The sequence below is a fragment of the Podarcis gaigeae genome, assembly GCF_964106915.1.
Source record: "Podarcis gaigeae genome assembly, chromosome: 15".
NCBI classification, from domain to species: domain Eukaryota; kingdom Metazoa; phylum Chordata; class Lepidosauria; order Squamata; family Lacertidae; genus Podarcis; species Podarcis gaigeae.
In genome coordinates, this window is record NC_139692.1 from 42763910 (window position 1) to 42783355 (window position 19446).

The window sequence follows — 19446 nt, forward strand, 5'->3', positions numbered from 1 at the left end:
ACAACAGCATCGTGGGAAGAGTTCAGATTTTATTACAGGCTGCAGTAAGCATAAATAACCACAGAGGAGTTCTCCAAATTCTGGACCTAGAATGCAAAATTCAAACACTTTTATAACACTCTCTAGCTCGTGAACAAACCCTTTCAGCAATATGATTGGATAACAGAATGCATGAACAGCCTGTGGACGCCTAAAGCTAATCTCATTGGTCAGAGCAGCCTGCTCCTAATTACTACAGCAACAGGTAGTTTTGAGCAAAGTTTATAAATTCATTATTTTTTTTTCTTTTTTCATTATTTTTTTTGGCAGGGGGTTGGACTCGATGGCCCTTGTGGTCTCTTCCAACTCTATGATTCTGTTCCATGCAAAATGTTGCTATTCTGCTACCTGTTACCTGAAGTTGTCTGAATTAGTGAGCGTTTCTGACATCCACCTGGGTCCCAGGGCATCACACTCAGGTATCACTGCAGCCCTTCTGATGTTCTTAGGCTGAAACTCTTTGATACGAAACTCTTTGAACTAACCTTCCTCTAAAGCAAGACTGTTAACACCCAGCCTACATTTATTAAAAAACCAGAAGCATTTTTACTGGGCATTGTAGGGGAGGACATTAACAGACAGGATTGTAAATTATTTTTATATGCAATAACGGCAGCAAGAATATTACTGGCACAGAAATGGAAACAAGAAGAATTACCGATGAAAGAAGAGTGGCAAATGAAATTAATGGACTATGCAGAATTAGACAAATTAACAGGGAGGATTCGAAACCTGCAGGACCAGAGATTCTTAGAAGACTGGAGTAAATATTTGAACTATTTAAAAAGCAATTGTAATAAACAGGTTACGCTAGTAAGAAGTTCTGTAAGGAGGATTATGTGAAATATTGCAAGGAAGATTATGAAGAGGATTATTAGTTAAAGATAATTAAAAGTAATAGATTAAGAAATGCAGAATAAGTGATAAAGAACGGAAAATCTTCAGAAGTTGTTGATGGAAGTCTAAAATATTGTATAAGATAAGAATTTATTTTAAATGATTGTTGGAAATGAGATGTTAAAAAACTAATAAAAATGTATAAATAAATAAAAAACACCCGGCCTGTAAAAGGCATGCTGCGTGGTCCTTAACAGTGATTTGTTTTGTTGTTGCCATGGTCAGATTGCTCTCAAGCCATTGAAGGAGCATAGCTGGAGGTGGGTGTTCACGTGGTCTGAGCAATCCATCATGCCCTCCTGGTGTTCTCTCCCTCAGTGGCTTCCGTCTTGCAGCGGCATCTGTTCCTCCGCCACCTCTGGCATCATGAATCGTGCCCTCACCCCCTGAGACACTCGGCTCAGCAGGCGCTTCCCTGGAATGGGACAGAATGGGGAAGCATCTATCAAGGCTGTGAAGCAAGAACAGGCAAGTCTTCAAGGAGGTCAGTGGTTGTGCCCAGGCAAATAAGTTAGGAGGGGCCATAGCTGGGCCTTTGTATGCAGAATGTCCCAGGTTTGATCCCTGGTATCTCCTGATATCTTTCTGCCTGTCACTTCCTGTCCACTGATGCTTGTGGTGCAAAACTCTATGCATATTTTTGTCTGGAATGATATAAAGCTCCCCCAAAATCCATTCCCCCTTCATTATTGTATGACATTCTTCCTCTTCTTATAATAAAAATGTTTTGTTTTTTAATTAAACAAAATGAACCAAAGATAAAGAGCATTTTCATAGCATTCAGATATAGTGGGATATATGCCTCACCCTTTAGCTATTCTAATCTTAGCAGCAATTATAAGGTGGAAAAATAACATCTTTTAGATAACCAAGCAGAGATATTTTAGGACCCAAGGGTATATGGTATCCTAACATATTAGAGATATTAGCCTGAACAGATTTTCAGAACATTTCTATTTGAGAACAATCCAAGAAGATATGTATGTAATCTGCTTTGTTTAATCTGCATCTCCAACATTAAAAAAAAGTTTTTAAAAAAAAAAATCCTGGAAAGACTCTTTCCTGAAAACCTGTAGCGCTTCTGAAAATCTCGGAAGTATAGAGAGAGCAGCTGCAACATCATGAATATTATCTTTAAAAAAATATTTTAAAAAATACTCTTTTGCCAGGAGAAGTCACTCGGCTGCAGAGATGGGCAGGCATGAGACTTTCTCCTGCGACTGGTTTCCTGATTCTGATAAAGCAACATCACCTGCTGGCTGGCCAAAAAAGACAGAGCCACAAGCAGGCTGTGGTGCTGTCCACAGGTCTCAAGTGCCACATAGACTTACCTGATAGTGCATTAATGACTGTGAAGGCAAGTAGGTAAGCAAGGCTTTTGAGTAACAGAGGGGTGGATTGCCTGTGGTTTCCTCCAGCTGTGGCTGGATTTCAACTCCCATCATCCCTGAGCATTGAGCCATGCTGCCTGCTGAGGGTTGTAACTGCACATCTGGAAGGCTGCAGGTTCCCCAAGACTTGTTTAGGACAGGTTTGGTGAACCTGTAGCCCTCCAGATGTTGTTGGACTACAGCTCCCATCATTCCCAAACACTGTACGTACTGGATGGGGGTGATGGGAGGGTCACAGGTTCCCCACAGCTGGAGTAGGATGTTGCTCTTCACTTGCCTTTTGACACTGTCTCGTTGTGGTCTGAGTCTGCAGGCTCCTCCTTGAGGGCTCCCACCTCTTTCTTCCAGTTAGCCCAATCTAGCTCTTCTACTCTGCAAAACATACAAATAAACGGTGAACCACCTGAATCCCGTCGCTCACTTGGGGGAAAGACACAGTCAATATATATTTGCTTATCTGTACAGCCCTTGTTGCTCTGTGGACCTGCAACAGTGCAGGGCACGGTCAAACTCACCGAAAAAAATATCTCTTATCTTTCTCGTCTTTGGAGCCGATAGACAGCTGGCAACCAGACCGCTTGGGTTTCTGCCAATGCCAAACCCAGCTTTTCTCCAACTCCATAATAGCAGTTGCTCGCTGTGGGTACAATTCAGGAGGAATAGTCACATTTTCAGATTTAGGGGTGATTTGAATAGGAGCAGAGGAAGCTGTCTTATATGAAGTCAGACCGCTCCTCCATCTAGCTCTGTATAGTTGACCTGACTGGAAGTGGCTCTTGGGGGGTTCAGGCAAGGGACATTCTCAGCCCTTTCCTGAAAATTGGAGGGATTGAACCTGGGACCTTCTGCATGCAAAGCAGGTGCTGTGAAATGCTGTCCCACCTGTAGACTTGCCACAGGCACCCAGGGGGCCACTTGGGAACAGGGTGCTGAACCACATGGGCTTGTTCCATCAGGGTTCTCCCTATGTGTGAATCCTTTGTCAAGGTTAAGCGAATAAGCAGCTATCAGAGTGGGATCGAGAGTTGGGCAGTGAGGAGGCAGGAATTTGTGTACTTATTTATTTACAGGATCTGTATGCCGCAACGTATAGCTTTATGTTCCCTGGCCAGTGAACAATGGCAACTGTGCTTGTCAAGACCAATGAATAAAGCCAAGAGTCTATGACAAAGAGACATGTTGCAGAACGCTCAGAAACAACCAGTCTGGAGGGGCCTTTAGTGTACTGGTTAATCTGGCCCTGTTCCATCAGGGCTCTCCTTATGTGTGAATCCTTTGTCAGGGCTGAGCTAACAGGCAGCTGTCACAGTGGGATCAAGGGTTGGAGAGTGAGGAGCCAGTGTACTTATTTATTTTCAGCTGGTGTATGCTGCGGCCAGTAGCTTCATTTCCCCAAAGCAGTGAGCAAGGCCCATTATGCTTGTCAACACCAAGGACAAAGCCAACAGTCAATGACAGAGACATGCTGAAGAATACACACAGAAACAGCCAGTTTGGAGGAGGCCTTGGTGTAATGGCCTTGGCTCAAATTAAACCCCCCCCCCCAGAAGTGGTTTTGGACTTGCCTGCAGCTTCCAGATCTTTTGACCGTCTTCAGAGACCTCGGTGACCGTCTCGCTCATCAGGGCAATCAGCATGTTCAGAAGGAGGATGTAAGTCATGATGACATAGAAGAGCAGGAGGAACATCACAAAGTACCTGAACCTCATGTTCTGTTGGAACTCCAACTCCCCCATCCCAATGGTGAACTTGAACAGCTCCAGGGAAGTCTGCAGCAGCCCGACATACTTGACTTGGTCTTTGCCATCGCTGTTGATGAGGGAAGACCCATTCTGGACTGGCTGGGGAGGCTCCCCGGTAAGTATGACAAGGGCTGAAATGGGAAATGAGAATATTTAAATCAGGGGGTCCTTGAAGAATCTCCTTGTAAACCTCTCTATTTGCATGAGAATCCTGTCCCGAAAGATGTCACAACTCAGGACCTACTAGTCATAGACTGTGCCATCCACAACTCATCTTGGGTTGCCAGTTCGTTTCCAGGTCCAATTTGAGGCGCTCACATAAGTGTTTCAAGTGATAAATGACATAGGCCCCAAACAGGTGTTTTTTTTGGGGGGGGGGGGAACCCACCTACTTCCCTACAGACCCTCCTCAGCAGAGGGGGCTCCTTGGAAGTTCTGTGACCCTCTGAAGTTTGGGGGTAGGTGACCCAAGAAAGGACATTCTCTGTGGTAGCCCCTAAGTTGTGGAAGTCTCTCCCCATAGATGTGCATCGGTCACTTCCATTACAGTGGTACCTCGGGTTAAGAACTTCATTCATTCTGGAGGTCCGTTCTTGTATATAGTTTCCGCAATATGCTGAAGACACACCTCTTAACTCTGGCCTTTGCAGGGGGGAGTGTAATGCACAAATATCAATGAATCCCCTTACTCTGCCTAATAACAGGGCCAGCCCTGCAAGTGAGATCAGGCGGCATGTTTACTAGGCATGATTATTACTATGTGTCATTTTTCCTTGTCTTTGTATATTGGATGCAAAAAAACAGTCAACGGTGCTGCTAAAGGAGGAAGTGGGTAGGATTGTGGCTTCTGCTGCCAGTTCTGGCCCTTCCCTGTTAGGACAGGTAGAGACTCACCTGTTGAAAAGCTGAAGAGGAAGATCACATAGACCATGAGGAAATGCATGAGGTTCCGCAGGATAGCCTGGAATGCAGAGCAGGATAGAAGTGAATTGGGGAACCCCAGCCTGATGAAGGACTGGGCAGAGACTTGGGTTCAGATTTTTGCCCAAGGGTGACTTTCAGGTGGTTGACCTTGGGCCAATCACATTGCCTTGCAGTTTAACAGTAGTGCAGTTGCGAATTCAGAAATGCAGGGGCCCTTCATGGTATCCACAGACATGTGCCCTCGCAGCCACACACCCTTCTAATATTATACAACTCTAAGTTTGTACAATAATATTAGAAATATATAACAATAATTAGGGATGCATTGCAATAAGCAGTACTGATCTCCATGTGTTGCCATTCAGTTAAATCGACATTTCTGCACAAATCACATGGGCAAATTGTTTGAGTGCTCCAATATGTTCCTTCTCAGTGAAGGAACTTGTGTTTGTTTGTGTTTAACTTGAAGTGTGCGATTAATCAGCTTCATATAACCGACAGGCTTAACCTCACACAGCAAGCCTATGAGGCAGGTTAAACTGCAGAGGCGTCGTGGCCCAGGATCAGGATCGCAGGGTGTCAATGACTTTTTACTATTTCTGCAGCAGGGTCTCTCCTTCAAGCATCCTGGAGTCGCCCAATCAGCATAAAAGGGAATCCTCACACCCTTTTTGGAGCCAATCGGCGTAAGCAGAAGTGAGTCAGCCACGGAGGATGGGCTCCTAGGGTCACTCTGAAGAAGATACTCAGGAAGAACACTGTGGAAGTTCTGCATGCTGCATGCTGGGCATTTAAGAACTCTGAAAACACCAGGTGCTTAAGTTCCAAGAGAAAGGTGTGCCAGGTCTGTTATATACAGTGTGCTGGTTTTAATATTTTGGTACTTGGCTAAAAGGGAAAATAAAGAGGCAATTCTCTGAATGCCTAGATCCAGGTTTTGGAGTACTCTTTGGTGAGAGGGCGCCAGCAGAGATTTAAAATCGCAGAACATGCAGCAAAGTAAAGCATGGGAACACAGGCTGTTAGACCTTTAGAATATGGAGTTATACCAACCTTGTGTATCATGACAACGTAGATCCCGGTCTGCTGAAAGCCTCGCATGTAATACAGCAGGTTTGTCCAGCCGAGCAGGAGGGAGAAGACCATCCAAGACAGGTAATCTTCCAGGCCTGCAAGGTACATCACTGCCGAAACCAGCAGGGTCACGGACTGCAACAGCCTGTGAGAAAATGGGGGGGGGGATGGGATGCAGAGATGGTCCCGCTTAGCGAAGGCGCCTTTCAGGCATAGAGGAGGCTGCTTGGCCTGCCTAGCACACAAAAGCTAAGCCACATGCCACAGCTAAGCATGAATGAGCTACAGGGTGGATATTCAGTGAAGAAAAGGCAGCCTCTTCACTCCTCCCTTGGTCCTAATACCGCCACAGTACCCAGAGCTAAGCCATGGTTTGGCTATCGCATTACATTCAAAGAGGGGCTTCTAATTTGTCCTAGGGGATAAACCATGACCGCTGAAGCAGGAGCAAACAATAACTACAGTAGAAGTGTCCCAATGAGCGACCTTGGCTCCAGCAATTCCACACAAAAAAATATTTATTTCATAAAAGTTTTGTGCTGCTTGAATGTAAAAAATAAATAAATCAAAGCTCATTATTATTATTATTATTATTATTATTATTATTATTATTATTATTATTTCTACCCCACCCTCCCCAGCCAACACCAGCTATAAAACAATTGATTAAGATACAACTTAAAAACAAGATTAAAATACAACATTAAAATGCAGCCTCATTACAAGAGAAACTCAGATCAGAAACATTTGGGGGATGAAAACATCAAATCTTCACCAAGGCCAGCTATTCAGACTGGTCCTACATGGGCCAGAAAAAGCCAGGGAAGTCCCCAGATAGTTCCTTCACAGAAGGATGAAAAAAGCATGAAAAAAGAGCATGAAACAATAAAACTATCAGTAAAAACAGTTTTAAAACACCTTTTTAAAAAAAAAACACACCTCTTCCCTCCCCCCCCCCCAACATACAGAAAAATCTCGATGTAGCCATCCTGAAGCAGAGTTGTCAGCGACCGGCGTCTTCTCCACAGGTAAAAAGCCTAATAAGCAAATGGACAGGAACACTCTTGTCAGTACAGCAGAAATAGTGCAGCGGCAAATTCAGAAGCGCAAGATCCTTTCATGATAAGTCCAGACTAAGTCTGCACAACCTTCTAAAATTATGCAATATTAATTAGCGATGCATTGCAATGATCACTGCAGACACCCATGTGTTGCCTTCCAGCCAGGTATATACACGGGCAAATCAGCTGGAGTGCTCCAGAACTTCTATCTCAGTGGTTTAATTTGTGTTTCCTTTGAAGTTGTGCATGACAGAACTTGCACAATGGTCTCTTGAAACTTTAACAGCTTGTGATGTCAGTGTTCCTAAATGCTGCATGCAAAAGAATTCTTCCTCAGTGTTCTTCCCCTGTGCCTCTAATTCTCTGTGAAATATTCATTTTTGCTTTATTGTATCCTTGGGTTAGGATATCTCTTGGGTAAGTTAGGATATCACCTATTTTTTTCAAGGCTTCACATCATGGTGGGTTGACAGAAAAAACACACTGTGAGTCTGATGTTTTAGGCTTGTACGTCCAAACTAACCATAGTTAGAATAAACAAATCATGGTTATGTGCAAACCAGGGTAGTGTGTGGAACCTTAAGGACTAGGTACTTTGTTAATTCTTTTAAAAGGAAAGATTTGATGCTGTATAATTCTGCAGCCAATCCTATTTTCTTCTGGCTTTCTGTAGCCAACATAAGATATCAAACACATCCCAAACAGCAGCAGGAAGAGCAATAAGAGTATGTCATACCTGATCAATGAGGAGATACACGCCTCCAATTAAGACAATGATCTGGCCAATGAGCCTCAATACATCTCCAGCAGTGAGTGTCACTGGAAAAGGAGGCTGGGAAGATTAAAGGAAAAAAGATAGGTTGGGAGAGAGAACTTAAGTAATTTATTAAGATAAAAGCAGAGACAATCAACTGTTTGTCAGGGTTTGCAAAAAGCTGCACAGAAGTCTGAAGAGGGTGTTGCCAGTGCCAATCAACTGGTTGATGGTACCCTCTTCTTGACCTAGGCACAAATTTAACTCCCTAAAAACTATGGATGTATGGCTCTGTCAGTACTGGCTTCTCTCTTTTTCTCCAATCTTCATTTTGGTTCTCTGCAGCAGTTTGCAATAAAATAAAATAAAAACCATAAAAACGGATTCTCATTTTAAAAACATTTTCACAGAAAACTATGCACACATTGCTCTAAGTACATGCATTTCTTTCTCTTTTTTGTACATGCTGTTTGGATGGAGAATTGCATTGTAAAATTCAGAGAATGTGAAAGGATGGTCGTGTTTCAGTCTATGGATTGTTCCAAAAAGTGGAAATTAGGTAGGTTTGCCTTTAAATGCAAATTTGGCACACTGAATTTAAATGCAAATTTGGCACACCAACCGTCCCTAACATCTTCTTGCTTTGGCGATCACTTCTTGCTTTGGCGATCATGGATTTAACAATGAGTCCACAAGTGACTGTGGAGGCCAATTCGGGATCCACACGCCCTTCCACAGTGGGGACATTGGTTTCCAGGCGGGAGTTGATCACGGTGTGGATTTCCCTAACATAAGGTACTTTTGTATGCTATCTTCCCACAATATATCCATATTTATGCACACATGCATCTTTTGTACATGTTGCTTGGCTGCAGAACTGCAGTGGCAGATTTGGAGAAGTGTGGATTTCAAAGGATGTCTGCATTTCAGTTCAGAAAGTGGAAATTGGGTAGGTTTGCCTTTCAGCGCAAACTGAATTGCATCTCTCTGCCACCCTTAGCCTACATCATGTATGGGCAGGTGGGTGCGGCTTGGTCCAAAAGGGCCTTGTAGAACAAACAGGGAGCTTCCACACTTCTGCCCTAGAGAGCCACCCTCCTCCTCTCTCTCTGCCTCCCTCTCTGTATCCCCCAAGCCCCAAAGCTGCTGTTACCTTCCCCTCCAGAGGCCGGTGATAAGCAACAGCTGAGAACACGGACATGAACAGCACATAGGAGAAAAAACTGATGTAAAATCTCATGGCAGCAAAGGAGTCCCATTTGCTTTGAAGAAGCTTGTTTATAGGTTCCAGGACCACCATCTCGTACCGCTTCTGTATGTCGGAGAAAGAAAGAAAGAAAATAATTCATTGATTCAGCCCCCACCATCCCTGGTTATTAGCCATGCTGAGGCTGCTGGCAGTTGGCGCCAAAAAACATCTGGAGGGCCACAGGGTACCCTAGCCCTGCTCCAAGTTGCACAAAACCACAGCTTCTTCAGCCTGCAAACAGGTTGGCTGAATAAACTGTGGTTTTGCGCAACGAAGAGGCCTATACTGGTGTGTGTGTCTTTACTTAAAGGTATTAAACTGCTTATTCATCTAAAATGTTCTAAGCCATGTACAACAGTGCAAATCGGCATAAGAATGCCACTACAGTGCCATCAAAACAGAGAGAAACAGGGTACCCCTGCCCTGCTCCAAGTTGCACGAAACCACAGCTTATTCAGCCTATGGCCTTTACTGGTGTGTATATGATTGTTTCAGGATATTGAACTGCTCAATTGTTTCAAATTTTCTAAGACATGTACAATAGAACAAATCAGTATTAAAATGCCAAAACAAATGTCATAAAAGCAGAGATAAAGTACAGCAATCCAAGATTTTCTATTACAGCTTTTTATAGGGAGAGGCCATTGATCAAGGTTACCTATTTTGTTTTCCCAAAATAAGTATCCACAATAGTAGCCATCCTGGATTAGGCCAATGGCCCATCTAGTGTCACAAAGTGGCCAACCAGTGCCTTTGGGAAGACCACAATAAATATATTCTCATGAAGACTTCTTCAAAGAAGAAATCAAGTATCTAATCGGCCTGTGCAAACTTTTTTTGAGGGGGTGTTGCTCAGTACTGGAAATAAAACAAAGATGGCACCAAGAAAATCTCCTGAGAGAGAAGCCTAGATGTAGAGAGAACTGAAGGATCTCCCCCAGTGATTATTTTAAAGCAGACAAGTCACCTTCATTGATCATCTCACCGGAGTATTGCTGCTGTAGGCAAGAATGTCCAACACAGAGTTCTCCTCATAGCTGTCAATGGAGGTCAGGTCATAGAGAGAGATGTGGACAGGCCCGTAGGTCCATTCAGTGAACTTCCGCGAAAGGTGACGGTACTGCGGGTCTTTGATTTCGCGGTGAATAATGTTTTTGAAGATCTAGGAAAGACAAAATAGGGGGAGGGATTTTCTTTGGGTTTTCCCTTCCAACGTTTATTCTTATTTCTACTTAAACATCATATGAGGCCCTTCTTTGTGTGCTCCTTCTACAAGAGGTCTGCAGGGTGGCAAGATGAGAACTGGCCTTTTCAGTGTTTTTGGTGTTTCTAAATGCTTAGCTCTGGAATGTACAGACCAACAACTCCCCAGTGTTCTGCTGGCATGTCTTCTCCAGAGTGACCCTAGGAGTCCATCCTCAGTGGCTGACTTACCTCCTTCCACTCTGATTGGCTCCACTTAGCACAAAGGGTGGGAAGATTTCTTCTCAGTAGCTAAAAAGGTCCCCTTTCGGACACTGGAGAAAGGGACCCTGCTGCAGAAATAGTAACAGGACTTCAATCCCCCATGACCCTGAACCACTACACCTGTGCCAGAAACAGCTGTAGCTTGGAGGGTGTGAAGTCTAAAAATAGTCCCAAAGGCTGGATAGAGAAGCCTGGAGGGTTGAAACTGGCTATCAGGCCTGAGTCTCGCCATCCCTAGAACATGATAGCTGAGCTTGTGCACTGTAATGGCGGACTTGTGAAATCATGTATCCCCTGGAGGTTGACAACACTGACCTATCTTATGTGGCCTGAATCTCTTTGAATTACCTGCTAGCATGACATGAAGATGCCACCTTCTAGATATTGTTGGACTTCCATCTCCAAGTAGCCAATGGGAATGAGCAGTGAGAGCAGCCAGGAGAATGATGGGAACTGGAGTCCAACAACATCTTGGAAGGTCATAGGTTCCTCAGCTAAGAAATGCAGTTTATGATAAACTCCCAACTGACTTACCTCTATCTTTCCAGTCTTGACGGCCAGGGTCAAAGGGTTCAAGCCTTCCCTGTTGGTTAATTCCTCCAGTTTCTGGCTCAGGTTGAGCGTAGCACTGTGCATCAGGATCTTGTTGTACATCTCAATCACCAGCTCCCTGTTCTTCTCATCCATATCATCGGCCACCATCACCAAGGCATGGAGGACTGTGTTGCCGAGGGAATCCCGCTCTGCCAGGTTGGCCTTCTGATGAGGGTTATCCAGGAGATACCTGATCACTTCTGGCTGGTTGGTGCAAGCAGCTAAGGAGAGGGGAAGCTCACCTGGAGGAGGAAGGAGATAAACGGAAGCAAAGCTAGGAGAGGAATGGCTGCTTTTGGCACAAGTTACAAAAACTGAGCACCCACTTCAAGAATCTGTGACAGGGGACTTTAGGCACACAGTATTGACCTACCAAAGTAGAAGCATGCTCCTTTCTCCTGCTGGTGGAAGAACCTTCCACAGGCCTTGGCATGGACGTCAGCACCATTCTTCACCAGGAGCTTTATCAGATCTAAATTCCTCTCCTCAATGGCAATGTGGAGTGCTGTGTGGCCTAGCAGAACAAAAAAGGCATGAAAGAAAATCATTAAAGAAGTCAAACGTAGAAAACAAGCATGTTCTCCTACGCCTGAGTGGAGGAGTTCTTTTTTTAATGCTGTCTCCCCCCCAAGGTCCTTACCTTTATAGAAGCTATCCTTACAAGCTACGTTGATCAGAGGCCTTGGGTTCTTGGTCTCCTTGTCTATCTTCAACAGCAAAGGGATGGTGGGGTTTGCCCCATCTTTTAAATTCAGCAAGGCCTTCATCAAGCAGGTTTTGCCCGTTTCTCCATCTGGAAGAGAAGGGATTTTATCCTTTGTTTGGAGAAGTGCATTTCTTTTTTCTAACAAGGAGGGCCATTCAAGTCTATCAAATGCTATAAGAATATCCAACTCAGCAGGGAGTCTTGCTGTAAAGCTTTAGGTGAATTTTAGAAAGCCTTCACAAAAGAGCTCATCTCCAGATTAAGGATTGTCTTCAAAAGTTGTCTAGAGGGGTAAAGGATCTCTTGGTCTTGAAAACAATATTGAGTTGCAGCTATTTTGAAACCTAACAAAGACCCAGCAGATCTAAGAATCTTTGGACCAATAGTACAAGCTAATCAAGATTAAAATATTTATCTGCTGTCTTTGCTCAGAGATTAAAGATTTTAATCACAAGATATGTCCATAAAGATCAATAAAGTCTCATGCCAGGAGGCCAAATAAGCCACCCCACCCGCATTTCAAACATTCAGGGAAGAGCAAATTTGGATTTGTGAATTAAGTTGGTTCACTTTGTTAACTGCACTGAACTTATCTGCAATTCCTAGCCTTGCTCTTCACCTGCTCTCAGATCCTTTTCACTGGAAATTCACAGGAATTTAACCTAGGGTCTTCTGCACACAAAATAGCTAAATGTATCGCTGTGCTGTGGGTCCTTATGACATCATATACTACAGCATTTCTCAGCCTGTTCAACTGGGTCACGAAATCTGTGCAGATGGGTCACATAATGATTGAACCCAACACATCCTGCAGTCAGATGATGTACATTCATTCCCATGAACAACACTAATTTGTAAGTACCAAATATTTTTCAACAAATTTCAAATTAATTGGGATGTTAAGTTTTTTAAAAAAATTGTATGTCTGAAGCAACAGTTGTAAAATAGGGAAACTTGCAGTTACAAAATAAATGGCCACAAAATATGTAAGGTCCAAAATCAGGTGACGATTTTGAATCAAAATGGTAGAATATGCATTTCACAACTGCGCTGATTTTAACCAATTTTTGCATGTTGGCCCCTGAGACCAAGCAGCAGATTTTTGTCTAAGTCTGGATACAACTGGGATCTGTTTTGAATCAAGATGATGGCTTGAACCTTTCAAAACTGAACTGTGTATTTGGACACCTCTTAAGGTATTGTAATCATATATTGCATGATAATTTGGGAGATCTAGAAACAAGTTTTTGTCTGCTCAACTGAATCAATATGGCAGACTGAGCCTTTCAAAAACTGCCCTGTTTTCAACCACAAGTTCTTTTAGTTTCCAAGCAATGCCAGTTATTAGTTTCCAAACAAGGCCAGGTGTGAAGCAGCTAAGTTGGTGAAAAACCACACAACTTACCCTCAGAAATAATGCCATTAGTAAATCACTTTTTTACTCTTTTCTCTTCTGAACTCCACTGTCAGTCCTCTTGCACTCTGATAGTCCTCCTCAATCCTGCAAATACTTCTGTGAAGTCTGAAATTCCTGCCTATTCTCAGATCAATGAGAAGTAATACTACTACTACTACTACTACTACTACTACTAATAATAATAATAATAATAGCCCCAGCTCTCAGGCTCATGCCCACCTGTGTACTCAGAGTTGGTAAGATATTTGCCACTTCTTCGCAAATAGTCCCCCAGTCCTTCCAGCTCCTCAGGGTTCCCCCTCACGATAGCACCAAAGAGGCGATCCTTGTTAAAAGTCTCCTCTTTACTGTGGAAGAAAAGCAGAATGAACAAATCCGCAACATACATTTGAAGCAGCATCATACCAGTTTAAACAAAGAATCTTGGGAACTGTTGGTTAAGGGTGTGTAGAGTTATTAGGAGACTCCAGCTGCCCTCACAATTTCCAGAGTTCTCATGGAAAAGAGGAACTGACTCCTAAAGCTCTCTGGGAATTGTAGCACTATTAGAGGTCTCCTAACTCTCTGAACCTTTAGCAAACTATAGTTCCTGGGATTTTTTTATTCAGGGAATCGATGGATGTTAAGTTGGTATCATAGCATTTTATGGCATAGGTGTGACTGGCTGGCAACATTAAGCCTGCCATGTGAGAATCCCTTGCAGGTTTGAGCTCATCCCGAAAGGCACACTTTTCCATTGTCTCCTGAGACAGATGGATGCCAACCAGCTAGTCTAGGAAGGACTATACCTCGGTGGTAGAGTTCCTGCTTTGCATGCAGAAAGTCCCAAGCTCAATCCATGAAAGCTTCTCCAGGAAGGGCTGGAGATTTAGGATTTCAGCACCTTTCCCCCTCTGCAGAGGTGGGAGATCTATTAGTATGGCCCGCCCTTGGAGACTGATTGATCCAGTGCGTTTCCAGATGGCTCTGCAGGATTTACCTTTCAGAACTCTTTGGAAGTACAGTGGTACCTCGGGTTGCATATGCTTCAGGTTACAGACTCCGCTAAACCAGAAATAGTACCTCAGGTTAAGAACTTTACTTCAGGATGAGAACAGAAATCGTGTTTTGGCAGCGTGGCGGCAGCAGGAGGCCCCATTAGAAAAAAGGGGTGCTTCAGGTTAAGAACAGCTTGAGGTTAAGAATGGACCTCCGGAACGAATTAAGTACTTAACCCGAGGTACCACTTTATCAACAAATATGGATAGCAGCCTACATGCCCATGATGGAAGTTGTTGTCCGCCGACTTCCATAGGGCCACAGATGATCCCCACCCCTGTAATAGATGGGTTGACTCCTGAAGGAAACTCCTTACCTCAGAGGAGGAATCTTAAGCCCAATCTTAGGAGATGGAAGATGTTCCGGCTCATAGGAGGTTTCCATGGGCCGCGGCTCTCCTTTCCCCCCAACTGCCTGCTTCTCCCTTGCCTCCACATTGTCCAAGGTGCCATCATCTATCTCCAGTATTGGTAAGGTATGCATCACGCTATTGAAAGTGCTGGCAAGAGAATAGATCATCACAAGAAGAGTTATTTAATCTACAGGATATATATAATATAGTAAAATATCAAACATTAAAAACTTCCCGATACATGGCTGCCTACAGATGTCTTCTAAAAGCTATGTAGTTCTTTAACTCCTTGACATCTGAAGGGAGGGTGTTCCACAGGGTGGGTGCCACTACTGAGAAGGCCCTCTGCCTGGTTTCCTGTAACTTCACTTCTCGTAGTGAGGGAACCAGCAGAAGACCCTCAGAGGACTATCTCAGTGTCGAGGCTGAGCGATGAGGGTGGAGACCCTCCTTCAGGTATACTGGGCTGAGGCCCAAATCAAAGCGCAAGATAATAATTTAAACATAAGCCAGCTTCGTCGCTTTATTTTATGAGACGTGTATTAGGAGAGTCTGAACATCATCCAAAATGCAAATATGGAGTGGGTACACAAGAAGCAATGAGTCACTTCCTCAAATATACACCATATGAACGAAGCAAATATGAACCCTTATTCCATGTCACTTTCACTCTTATTGTTGATGAAGGGAAATTTCATTATCCTTCCTCATGAAGCCAAACTTTATTGATTTCTATTGCAAGGTTTAGGCAAATACATGGAAGATAAGGTTACTAGTGTGAAAGGCCTCTCTGAATACCAGTTGCCAGGAACTGGTTCCTGTCACACTCAGGTCTTGATTTGAGGCTTCCTGTTATGTACTGAGTTGAATAGGATCCAAAATGCAGCAGTCTGATTGGTCCTAGAACAATAGGATTCAGAATGCAGGAGTCTGAGTAGTCCTAGAACAATGCAGCAGTATGATTGGTCTGCAGGAGCCACCCAATCCAGCTCCAGATGGAAGTGAATCCACAACCTGATTGGCCTACAGGAGAATTCCAGAATTAGCCAATCACGTGTAGCCCATTGTGTATATGTATATGTATATGTATATATATATAAAGCAGATACTTTGGGGGGGGGGGGCTTTCATTCCTCCTCACCACTATGAGCTGAATAAAGAGCATGAAATCCACTCTCAACTCAGCATATTTCACTTCCCAATGGGGGCCTCTGGTTGTCCCCTGTGAGAATGGACACCCCCAGGATGCTGGACTAGATGAGCCACTGGCCGTCGGGCGCTTCTGATGTTCCTAACTTCTTTCAAGTCCTCCAGAGCTCAACCCTGGAACCTGAGAGGCCCCAAAGAGCACTGTCCCTAACTGGGTCTATTCTCATCCTTATTGCACCGTACCTGGAGCTTTAGGAAGAACAGGGACTGCATGACAGACAGAAATCCAACAAATCAGCACATGTATGCATGCCTGCGCACACAGACACCATTGCAACACCTCTAGGCCAATTTTATATCTGAAACTCACTTCAAGTTTTTAGTGAATAAAAACTTTACTTAAAAAAACAACAGCAAGAAGGCAATCAAGATCAAGGGTCTAGAAACCAAGCCATGTGAAGAATGATTGAAGGAGCTGGGTATGTTTAGCCTGGAAAAGAGGAGACTGGATGGAGATAGGATAGCCATCTTCAAATAATTCAAGGGTTGATACATGGAAGATGGAGCAAGCTGGTTTCCTGCTGCTCCAGAGATTAGGACTCGAACAAATGGATTCAAGTTACAAGAAAAGAGTTTCCAACTAGACCTAGGGGAGAACTTTCGGATAGTAAGAGCTGTTTGGCAGTGGAACAGACTCCCACAAGAGGTTGTGGACTCTCCTTCCTTGCAGGTTTTTAAGCAGAGGTTGGGTGACCCTCTGTCATGGGTGCTTGAGTTGAGATTCCTGCCTTGCAGGGGGTTGGACTAGATGACCCTTGGGATCCCTTCCAACTCTACCATTCTAGGATTCTTTGATTCTGAAAAATATCTCTTGGTTCACCCCCTCTGATTTAAAAGATCATTCCCTAATCACAGACATGTGGGGCTGGGTTTGTGGCTCTGATGACTCCAGAGCAAGGGGAAAGCATTCTGCACGGGCTCTGAAACTCTTCTCCCTGACAAGCAAAAAATAGTACTATTTTCATTTCCCCCCATAAGGTTGTTTAATTTTCCAATTTTCCTTAAAAGCAAGCTGAGGTATAGTTATGCCCTAATATCTTTGGGTCTCTGAAAATTCTCTTTTGTCCTTAACCTTAGCAGAAGGGAGCTGGGTTGTAGTTCTTACAGCAGGAGCAATTGTACTTATGAAGCAAGAAGCATATTAATTAGATGGGACGGTTTTATAAGCACGTTTTCCGCAGATAAAGCACAGGCCCATGAGGGCTAGAACAAACTAAGCACAATAATGGTTAACCTGAACAGTTCTCCAACATAACAGCAGCTATTCCTGAGAGGATAATAATAACCAGCATGGAAATTCAATTAGAGCAATAACAATGTAGCCCCACTCATGAACCAGATACTGGGCATAAGCCATCTTTGCACCATGATACTGGCAGTAGGAACAGCCATGGTTGATGGAAAATATGTTATATTTAAGGGGTCCTCTGCCAATGGACTGAAGCTCCAAATGGGGAGGTCGTTCTGTATCCTTTTCCTGATGTTGTATCTGAGTTCATTTCTTGGGCCACGTACGAGGCTTCATTCCCAGGCTCTCCAAGCCACGCCTCAAGGAAGCAAAATAGAAATTTCCAAAGGTATCTTACCTTTCTGAAGGCGCCTTAAGATTTAGGATTTTGTGCTGGACAGCACGCAGAGACCAGCAGAGTCCAAGGCAGTTACAGATCCCACAATATGACCTTTCGAAACATACGCCTGCGACATCCTTCTGTTTTCCGATACGCGTAACAGGAGAGTCACATTACCCACCTGCTCCATAGGTGCTCTGAACATTTGTCCAAAATGCAAATATTTATCCAGTAGTTGACACACAACAAACAACGAGTTACTTCCTCAAATATACAGAATATGAACCATGGGCGTAGCCAGGATTTATGTTGGGAGGGGCAGGATTTTTGGGGGGCGCAAGCAAGCTATATGTGATGTGACTGGTCAGTTAAGTATATTTATTTATTTACTTGATTTGGGGGGGGTACAGCTACCCCCTGCCCTCACTTGGCTACGCCCGTGATATGAACCCAGCAGCTGCCACCCTCGCCCTTATCCCAGTCTACCTTCAATACTGCCTTACTCCATATATTCCCTCATGACTGCTTCGATCTGTAGAACTGGAACTGTTATAGGTTCCACATAATATCTGTTCCTCATTAGTAAGAATTTGATATTTTAGTGTAGCAGCACCAAAACCTTTGAACTCCCTGCCTAATAACGTCTTGCAGGCACCTTCACCATACTTCCCCCCCCCCCCAGGGCCTGCTAAAAACATCATGCTGTTTTTCTTCTTTTTGTAAAGCGCTTTGAGGTTTTACCTGCAATCAAGAGGTTGATAAATTTCATGGAACAAATAAATAAGAACTTAAAAGATACCCCATGTTACCGTCACTCTTTTTTTGTTGATTGGGTAAAGGTAAAGGTACCTCTGCCCGTACGGACCAGTCTTGACAGACTCTGGGGTTGTGCGCCCATCTCACTCAAGAGGCCAGGGGCCAGCGCTGTCCGGAGACACTTCCGGGTCACGTGGCCAGCGTGACAAAGCTGCATCTGGCGAGTCAGAGCCGCACACGGAAACGCCGTTTACCTTCCCGCTGGTAAGCGGTCCCTATTTATCTACTTGCACCCGGAGGTGCTTTCGAACTGCTAGGTTGGCAGGCGCTGGGACCGAGCAGCGGGAGCGCACCCCGCCGCAGGGATTCGAACCGCCGACCTTTCGATCGGCAAGTCCTAGGCGCTGAGGCTTTAACCCACAGCGCCACCTGCGTCCCCTTGTTGATTGGGACATGGCCCTTAATCCTGAAGCCAAACCTTATTACGATACGATACGATAATCTTTACTGTCATTGCCCCATACAGAACGACGAAATTGAAAAATCTACATAAGACATTCAGAAACCAACAAGCCTGCTATCCCAACCTGGTTAGCCCCCTAAAAACTCTGATACCCCATTTTTAAATACAATATAATATACTCCCATAGAGACTCCTTACACTGTGTTTAAAACCAAAATCGCATTTGGGTAGAAACTGCTGATTTGTTGATTTCTACGGCAAGCATTAGGCAAATTCATGGCACGATGGCTATGTTTTCTCTCCACTGCCAGAAGCTTCTCTTGAGTATCAGTTCCTCTTCCCTTCGGGTCCTGCTTGTGGGGCTTCCCATTGGAGGCATCTGGGGGTCCACTGTGAGAACAGGATGCAGGGCTAGATGGGGGACCGACTTGATCCAACAGCTGGGCTCTTTCAGGTGCTCTTGGGCTGAGCTCTAGAAGCCAAGAACTTTGACCCTAGCTATGTTTATTCTGATGCCACTGTCCCTGGAGCTTTTGGAAGAACAGAGGAGAGACTGTAAGACAGGCAGAAATCCAACACATGCAGCGCACACACCATTCCGGCACCTCTAGGCCAATTCTCCATCTCATGTCACGTTTTTAGCAAGTCATCTCTTTTCCTAATAATCATAATAATAACCAGCAAGAAATACCTGCTGCATTGCCCCCTCTAATTTAAAAGGTCCCACCTAATCTCATACATGTGT

General features: G+C 44.2%; 1 protein-coding gene across 2 annotated transcripts; it reads right to left on the reverse strand.

The window, feature by feature from the left end:
- Positions 1–353: 353 nt before the first annotated feature.
- Positions 354–18310, reverse strand: LOC310832860 (transient receptor potential cation channel subfamily V member 2-like). Of its 2 annotated transcripts, none has more exons than XM_083715115.1 (16): positions 17501–18310; positions 14670–14840; positions 13535–13662; positions 11833–11985; positions 11566–11706; positions 11133–11434; positions 10117–10293; positions 9036–9194; positions 7865–7960; positions 7034–7104; positions 6047–6212; positions 4964–5030; positions 3889–4200; positions 2843–2960; positions 2605–2699; positions 354–1351 (listed from the first exon to the last, which is right to left on the reverse strand). In XM_083715115.1, exons 2-16 carry the CDS (start codon positions 14834–14836, stop codon positions 1251–1253), a joined length of 2253 nt encoding a protein of 750 aa, XP_083571241.1. In that variant the 5' UTR covers positions 14837–14840; positions 17501–18310; the 3' UTR covers positions 354–1250. The 2 variants fall into 2 exon arrangements, with proteins under 2 accessions (XP_083571241.1, XP_083571240.1); XM_083715114.1 differs by having other exon boundaries at positions 14670–14852.
- Positions 18311–19446: the final 1136 nt, after the last annotated feature.

Bases quoted from the DNA above. Each gene is read 5' to 3' on its own strand.
- LOC310832860 (XM_083715115.1), bottom strand. From the start codon at position 14,836: ATGCATACCTTACCAATACTGGAGATAGATGATGGCACCTTGGACAAT. The intron at 11,986-13,534 runs GTGGGCATGAGC...CTTCTCTTCCAG, and splicing joins TACCAACTCTGAGTACACAG to ATGGAGAAACGGGCAAAACC. The intron at 5,031-6,046 runs GTTGGTATAACT...TCTGCATTCCAG, and splicing joins ACGTTGTCATGATACACAAG to GCTATCCTGCGGAACCTCAT.